The 9,178-nt window shown below is 36.7% G+C and overlaps 1 protein-coding gene across 1 annotated transcript in view; it reads left to right on the forward strand.

The window, feature by feature from the left end:
* Nucleotides 1-8,956, forward strand: part of tmtc2b (transmembrane O-mannosyltransferase targeting cadherins 2b) — a 97,145-nt gene extending 88,189 nt beyond the window's left edge. Inside the window, exon 12 of the mRNA XM_042412727.1 lies at nucleotides 6,572-8,956. Within this exon, the coding sequence (XP_042268661.1) occupies nucleotides 6,572-6,751 (180 nt within the window). The 3' untranslated portion in view covers nucleotides 6,752-8,956. The remainder of the gene's footprint in view (nucleotides 1-6,571) is intronic.
* The last annotated feature ends 222 nt before the right edge of the window (nucleotides 8,957-9,178 follow it).

Here is a 9,178-nt window from a genome sequence, read left to right on the forward strand (position 1 = left end):
ATATCTGGACAATGTTATACAGACATAAAGTTTAGTTCTGCAAGCACACAAAACCCTGGTATAATATACAAACAATGACAAACAAAAAGACAAAAAAACCCTGATTGTAACAGAAGAATACATTTTTACATTTCCATACAAACCATGAAATTGAGCTCCTATCCCCTTTGTTGTTCTCAGTGTTGATGCAGCATTCAGCTCTTACCAAAGCATTGTGTATTTTTAACATCTAATTAAACCCAGATGTATGGTAAGGAGAATTATTGTTCTCATTGTCCCAGTTCAAATGCATACATGAATAATGTAACAGAATCATAAAGTTTAAGGTGAACTGTGGGAATGTTTCCATTAATTATTTGTTATTAGTAGCCTTTTATTATGAGGAGTGTTCAGTCACTTCCTGTGACAGTGTTAACCAGAGAAGACCATTGGTTTGCGGCCTCCTGATGGATTTGTACTTCTTTAAAATGAGGATGTTTGTGCTCCACACAGATCTATTTCAGGGCCAGATCAGTGTAATTTTCACATGACTGCTTCTTGGCATCTGTAATCATATAAACATGCATTTGATGACCACATCCAAACACGGAGGCATGTTTTTGTCCTTACTTGGTCACTCTTGCTTGGATGCCTTTTGCCATTTCTATTGCTTACAGCTGATGCACAATTATAATTTAGGATCTTCATCCGTCTTCTTTACCATTATCCTTTGTTCTTTCCGATGCGACTTGACTTAAGCCATGTACCCTGTCCATCTTCATTTGTCATTTCATGCTTTACTGCCGCTTGACTCTTCACTCTCCAAAGGCTCTGGTGTTTTATATTAAGCACATATGTCTGGTCGCTCTGAGTGAAAGAGGACAATTCGCTCCATTCAGGGGATTTTGTCCTTTAGTCCTCAAATTCCCTCTATCTAGACAAGCTAAGTCCTATCAGATGCTTGCTGTGCACTGGCTCTTCAACATTCAGATATTCTTTACCTAAATGTCTATCTGGAGTCATTTTGGTCAGGTCATTCCCCAACCTAGCTTCATATTTGACTTTAACAGTCTTTATAGCCTATGTTGCTTTACGGTCTAGGCTAATATACTCCACATCTGGCCATGCCTCTGCTGCTACATGCCAGTTTTGGGAAGGGTAGAGAGGCAGAGAGGTTACAGAGCAGCAGGAAATGAGGAAAAAATGAAAGTTTTTGACAAGGGACCTTTTTCAGAGTGTTGCAAGTGTTGCTAGGGCAAGGAAGAATGCAGGAGCAGTGGTATAAATCACAAAAGTCTTAGCTAATGTGAAAGAAGGGGGAGAAAGGCTTGGATGAGGAAAGATGGGAGCCAACAGGGGAGAGTGGAGGAAGGAAACAAAACTGAGGAATTGATAAGTTCTGCATGGGCAAAGAAAAAGATCTTTTGAATCTCTGCTGCAGCTGCACTGAGAGGAAAACCAGGAGTCTGTTGATTTTCTACCCAGGAGTCTTTGCTCAGTGCTTCATATGTTGCCTCACTCATCAGTATCTATTCTGGAGGATGTGAGAAAGCTTTCAGTACAAGTATTGTGTTTTTTTCTATTTAGTTTTGCTTCTCATAACTTCTCAAAATCCTATTAATTGATCCCTCCTACAACCTGTACCATCTGTAAAGGAACTTTTAATGAGTCATGAGATCAAAAATTCACCATATTGCCATGGGCTAAAGATATTGAATACAAGAAGCATGTATTGCCAGTAATACCTTCTTATGTACATTTGCCAGCAACTAGATTTGAGGAGATGTACAGTAGTTGTTTCTCCCTGTGGCAAGCAAAGTATTACTTGACTGTTGTCATCCTCTCATTCAGTGAGAAAAATGACACCATCCTAAGTCATGCTACCTTATGAACTGACCGACCTCTCAGAAACAGAAGTAGGAGATTATTGCACTCAGTGGTGGAAGAAGTATTCAGATCCTTTACTTAAGCAAAAGCAGAAATACCGTTGTCTAAAAGTTCTCCATTACAAGTAAAAATCAGCAAAATGTACTTAAAGTATCAAAAGTAAAAGTACTCATTATGCAGACTGACTTCTTTTATTGTGCTATTAATATTATTTTGATGATATAATAAATATTATTATTATTGATTATTATAGTGTATTATATTTGTATTATAGTTTGTTTTTATCACTAACAAATGCATGTAAGAGCATTTTAATGTTTATCAATGTGGAGCCAATTTTAGATACTTTGGGTAGATTAATAATAATAGTGCTGCATCATATTACATAAGTGTAGACTATGTTTTTTATAAGAATAATAATACACTTTATTTATATAGCACTTTTCACACAAAGTGCATAAGAAATTAGAGACAACTTAAACAACAGTTAGAATATTAAAATATATTATTTTATGTAAAATCTTAATCTAAAAATTAACTATAAGTATCAAATAAATGTAGTGGAGTAAAAAGTCAAATATTTCCTTCTGAAATGTAGTGGAGTGGAAGTACAAAGTAGCATAAAATGGAAATACTTAAGTAAAGTACAAGTACCTCAAATTTGTACGTCAGCACAGTACTTGAGTAAATGTACTTAGTTACCTTCCACCACTGATTGCACTTCTCGTAATATAGCATCCTCACCAACTCCACAAAATTGCATTAACAGTAATTTGCCTTGCACCTACTTGTCACCTACATGTTGTGGATACAGTATTTATGTGTGGCCCCCTGACTTGCAGCTTTCAACTATGTCCATATGTATAAACAGTTATATTTTGGCTAGCATTTTTCTCACTAGTTAAAATCCCTAACTTGCAAATTGATCCCTCCAGCGTTATTTTGTGGTTTGACCTTCAAATGGCAGGTCAAACAGAAGGTAATTTATAGCTCAAACAGCCTCAGAATTACCCCAACCATTACAGTCAAGAACCCTGGCTGCTCCTGTGAATAATAATCGAAACCCAGAGAGAAAATGTTGATTTTGTTTTGTTAGGGGATTAATGTCACTACACAATATCGAGTGTAGTAAATTGGTATCTACTAATTTAATGCTGCACATTTTGAGTCAGTGAGCAACAGCTCACGGTCTGTCATGCCAGCCTTTACTTTTTTTTTATGTGTCGAGGGAAGAAATGCCCCCTCTCTAAGGGACAATAGGACTATTCCAGAGTCTCTTTGATTTATTCATCAATTTAATTCCCCTCTGTGAGTAAAAGCAGCACTATTGGACAGATTGTTCCCATTGAAATTCTCATGCATAGAGTATCACTCATTCAACCTTGACACTGGAAAAACAGAGAAATGTTTGGACAGTTTTGTGAGTATAATCAACAAAGGTGGAGCAGTCGAGCAAAGGAGGGGAGTTCAAAGACAAAGCAAGACAAATGAACAACGTGAGAGTGTCTGGTGTTTGGTAACCTCTCTGAAAAAGTATTCCCAATGCATAGATGAATATGCAAATATGAACTTTAGACCTACTGTAATACATGTATGGGAAGTGTATAGGTTCAAAAAGACATCTGTGGTTGCTTTCCCTCATGTTCCAAAACATAATTTACTTTCCAGATTGTGTTAAATATTTATACGTTTTTTATATCTTGTATAGATATAGATTTTATTTTTAAGCCATTCGGTGACATGAATATCTTTTATATTTTAGTATACCTTACTGTTTTTCTGTAGCAGTGTTGCTGTTGTGAATGGTTTGCACAATTACAGAAAAACACTATTCTCTCATGAGTGTTGCTCTGAGAATTACTCTTGATTAGTTAATGGGACATGGGAAAGAAATTAAGCCTTGTGGGACAGCTCATCGGTAAATGTCAAGATGCCATAATCATGTGCCATTCCATGTGACAATTATGTATGTGGTGATAATTATAGGAAAAAAAAGTCACAAATACTGCAGTAATAGCACATCATTTGCCATTTTGTTTTATTTGAGCATTCCTTAATTCCTAGGAATTACAATTAAGGAAATTACAATCGTCTCAAGTAGTAAAACAGTAGCTTCTCTACAGGATTAGACATCTTTTCCACACTTCAAATTCAAATGGAGATCAGATGTGGCCCCTCCCTTGGCCTGGATACTTCATGGTCTTAACGTGATTGCACCCTGGACACTTTTCCTGTATTTGTATCCTCATGACTCACTCATCACACTGTTGATGATTTTACCTCTTGGCACCAACAGGAATATACAGTATATTCATCTAGAACCACTTCAAACAACCACCACGGTTGCACCCTATGACATCTGTGGCCACAGACAAGACACAAGGACACGCAAAGCAGCATGGTTACCAAACACTGCACCACAGTCTGGGTGATCTGACAAACAGGAATCACTAGCGTGTTAGGTCTAGGAAATCTCTACTTTTTATCTTATGTAATATGTTTATTTTAAATAGTAAGGACATAGATCTCTTGGTTTGATAAATAATATCAGTTAAAAATTTTAGAGTTCAGTCTCCAGATGACAATTAGTTATAGAAAACAGGGAGAAGAATAATGCTACTTTTTTATTGAGAAGAGTTTTTATCATTTTTTTTCTAATAAGGTTCAAGCTGTTAGGAATGCATTTAACCCCATTCTCAAATTCTCTCTGACCTTTGATACTGTATAAAACACCTAACAACACAGTTGGTAAAAATACAATCCTGTCTTACAGATGTTAAAAACTGTCTCTATTAAAACTTTCTTCAGTTAAACTCAGATAAATCAGAAGCCATTATCATAGGTCCAGACCCCTCCGGTAAACACTTTCCTCGCACTTAGGTTCTCTGTCTTGTTGCATCAAAACCCAGTGCAGAAATCTGGGTGTTATCTTTGATGACAAACTTTACTTTGACCAGCAGGTGAAGTCAGTCGTTCAATCTTTCTTTCTGCAACTTTGTAATATCTTGAAAATTAGATCTTTTTTATCCACTAAGAATCTGGAAACTGTTATCCACACTTTGATTACATCCTGCCTAGACTCCTGTAACTCGCTGTATTCCTGTCTCCTTCAATACAACCTCTCCAAACTTCAACTACTTTAAAATGCTGCAGCAAGTGAACTCACAAAGTCCAATAGAAGAGTTCACATTACACCCATTTTAGCATCTATACTGGTTACCTGTATGTTTTAGAATTGATTTTAAATTTTTAGTGATTATTTTCAAAGCACGTTTGGGGTTGGCCCCTGATTATATCACTATATATACTAACTCCTTACAAGCCTGAATGCAGCCTGAGATCCTCTGGCAGAGGTCTGTTAGTAATTCCTAGGTCAAGGCTTAAAACCAGAGGAGACTGAGCCTTTAGAGTCAGGACCCTGAGACTCTGGTACAACTTGCTGGAGGAGATCAGGCAGGCTAGCTCTGTTTCTTCTAATTCTCTCTTAAAAACGTACTTTTTCAGAATTGCTCTCTTTAATTGGTTATTCTTCCATTTTTGTCACTTTTTTTTTTTTACTGTGTTTTAGTAATTCATACCTCACTTGTCACAATTCTACTTTTATTAATTATTTATCTGGTAATTTCTCTTGTTTATGTTGTTTATGTAAAGCACTTTGTAACTTGTTTTTGAAAAGCACTATATAATGAATTTCTTCTTATTATTACTCTCATGTCTGTCCACTAAGTAGTATGAAGCTACAGCAAGTCAGCCAGTTAGCTTAGCTTAGCACAACAACTGGAAACAGGGCAAAACGGCTAATCTAGTTAACCTAGAAGCACATCGAAAGCTCGCTAATCAACAATTATATCTCATTTGTTAAATCTTCACAAAAAACTATAAAATCGACATGTTGCAGTGTTGTACAGTAACTTCCTGAAATCTCTGCTAGTTGCCTGGCAACCTCATGACCCTGGGATGACAAGGCACCGTGAAGTTACTGCACCTGGTCAAGAAATAATCTGTCAGATAACCCATGCAACACCAAAACATGTTGTTTTTACTCAGGTTTTTTGCACAGATTTTAAAACATGAAATATAACATGCTCATTAACAGAGCAAGGCTGGATGTTCCCCCCTGTTTTAAGCCTCTGTGCTATGCTAAGTTAGAATGCTGGTGGCAATAGTTTCACATATTTACCGTACAGACATGAGAAGTTTTATCAGTCTTCCTACTGTATCCAACTCTCGACCAGCAAGTGAAAAAGTGTATTTCCTAAAATGTCTTTAATTTTTGCATGTGAATGAGTGTCATAAAACATTTTTGGTCAAATCTCATTCCTTGTTAAATTATGCATACCCCCAGAGCGTGAATAGATATACTTCATTTGCATTATTAATCTCACCAAACATCCCTTCATTGCCCCTAGCTGTTGTAAAATTTGAATTTTTCATTAAATCAATTTAGTCTAAACAGACCATTAGTGGTGAGTAAATCTGTCATTGTGTGTATGTGTCAGCTGTCTCTTGCTACAATGTATGTCAGGCAGTTGAATCACTGTGTTTGTACTCATTTTACCTACTTCTCAATAACAAGGTATGAGTTCTTGGACAGACAAGACAGAGTATATATGGAACAAATCTTTAAGCTAGCCTGAGGTTTATGAAACTGATATCCTAAATGACGAAGATCTCTTTTTTTTTTTCCTTTTTTTTTTGGTTTTAGTATCCTGCAGCCTTGATGAACCTTGGGGCAATCCTCCACCTCAATGGGAAACTGCAAGAAGCTGAAGCCAATTACCTCCGAGCGCTGCAACTGAAACCGGATGACACCATCACCCAGTCCAACTTGCGTAAGCTCTGGAACATCATGGAGAAACAGGGCCTGAGGACCATGAGCCCCTGATCTCACCCTGCCCGCCTACCTGCCATCTGTACACCAGACTTGGGGGGGAAAAGGACGGTCCAAAAGTTCCTCATTCACTCTTCTTATCCAGGAGAGATGGAAGAGACTCAGGGAGGATGTTTGCTCAGAGAGGCCATGACTGCGCCGCACAGCCCTCCTAATGACTCCTGAGCTCTGCATACACCTCAGGCCAGCAGCTTTCCTCAGAAGCATTGCTCACAGTTTGGCAGGCGCTACATGGTATTTGAACTCTTTAGAACTTTCTTAAAAACTAGAGATCTCACAGGAACCATGTTTTTTTTTGTTGTTGTTTTTCTTTCTTTTTGAACTAGAGCACTTGAACTTAAAGTGAGACAATAGGTACATCCTTCAACATGTGTGATGAATTAGGTTTTTTTAAATAAGCAATTGTAGTTCAAAAGAGTGAATTTTGTCCCAGAGCAGTGCAAGATAAAGTAAAATATACAAGAGATAAAAGAATCTCAGAACACCGCACTGAGGGTTTTCCATCACCGTTTAATAAAGTTTTTGGTTTGATCAGATGTCCCATCTTGATAATAAAGAAAATAAGGTAATATGAAGAATCGGAAACCATCCAAAATCTCAAAATTAATCATGTAATTCTCCAGTGTCTTTTGCTTATGAGATTACACACTTCATAATGCAGAGATGAAAAAAAATATCAGTATTATTGCAAGCCATTTGTAGCAGACCCTGACATTTAGTGCAAACTTGAAAAGGGAATTGAATTTGTTAGCCATTACAGCACAACGATTGCCTCTAAAAGCTCCACGAAGAGTGTATATTACCAAATACACTATGTTTTGGCAAGAAAATTCAAAAAGAAAGGAAAAGGAAATAGGACTCTTTTTATGTTCAATATTATAATGCCTTATAATAAAAAGGTGTGAATCTTCTTTATCAGTATAGCATACAGGTGGCATTGTAACACTAGTTCTTGTTCAGCACTGGTAAAGAAGCCAAGTCACCATGGAAACTTATCTGTCGCCAACAGTCAGAAGCTATAAATGGAAATATTAAGCTACCTTCCCATGGAAGTCGTAGACAACAAAGAGGCAGGCACGGTAGTTTTGGGTACACCGTTTTCCCACATGCCTGAAGCTTTTATAGTGGAGTGTGCAGAGCTGAAATATATGAAAGGAGTCCTTCTAACCAAATACAAAAGCTATGCTGATGCACACCTTTTCATCACATAACAGTGCACAGACATAGCAAATCTGAGGGAAATGTTTTAATGCCTATCTTTGTGTTTGGAATAAAACTAATTTCATGTGTTTGTATAAATGAATCCTAATATATACCTACATTGTGTATAGTATACAGAAAGTCATGCAGCAAAAAAGTAGCCAGACTTAAAGTGGAAACTCAAGTTTCTGGGCAAGTTTGGTTTGTTACATGAAGTATTTCCCATATTGTCAAAACTCTGTTCTTGGTGTTAAGGTTTCATTTTGTATATATTTTGTGTTATTAACATCTATTTGTTTGTTGTTGTCAGCGTACATGAAGTGAAACAGCACCTTCTCAGAAAGATGTACAGTATTTGTAATGGAGTAAAAGAGTCTCCCATCATTTGTTTGTTATTGGCTACAATCCTCCTGAACTATCTGTGTCCTTAGTCTATTACATTGTAAGTTATTGCTTTGTGTTACCTTAGCAACAGAACCAGCTGGTACTGTGTTTTACATGTAAAATGAAGAAAGTTAGCAGATATGATGTCCATGTCTGTGGTCAAAAGTCCCCAAATAGAGTTGAGTACAGTAATGTGGCCCATTATTACAGCAAAACACCTAAAAAGGAGGGTAAAATTTTGAGTATATGTGTCATCTGTTGCAGTCATGATGGTGTATGTATTGTCCTGTTTTTGACTGTGATAGTCACCAGTGAAGTAAGATGTTGAGTAGGATAATCACAGTTCACATTCATTCCTGCCCTACACCTAACACACCCCACATGTGCTAATTCCTTCTGTATATATAAAGTGTTTATGAAAAAAAAAACACTGATAATTGCTTGAGTGAAGATGTTTTTTCAACAAAAAAAGCGCTTCACTCTGTGTCTCTGCTCAGGGATCTCAAGCAGTGGGTTATTGCAGAAACGTGTTCACAGAGCGTTTACTAAATTAAAGATTTATTTTTTGAAAGTTGTTGTATTTGTATAAATTATCGAGATTTGTAGCCTTTTCTCCTTTTTGTAATATAAAAATGAACAATGTGCCAGAATAGACTTTTTTTCCCCCAAATGTTGCTTTTTTTCCACAATAAATTTATGACATTCTGCTTTTGTTTTTGTTCCTGTGCGACTGTTTGAAGACATAGATTACATTTCATATACATACACACACACACATACTTTATGGATTTGTAATATTCAAAACACACATTCCCTTCACACTCTGTAGAAACCTCT

This window comes from Thunnus maccoyii, chromosome 5 (genome assembly GCF_910596095.1).
Source record: "Thunnus maccoyii chromosome 5, fThuMac1.1, whole genome shotgun sequence".
Lineage (NCBI taxonomy): Eukaryota > Metazoa > Chordata > Actinopteri > Scombriformes > Scombridae > Thunnus > Thunnus maccoyii.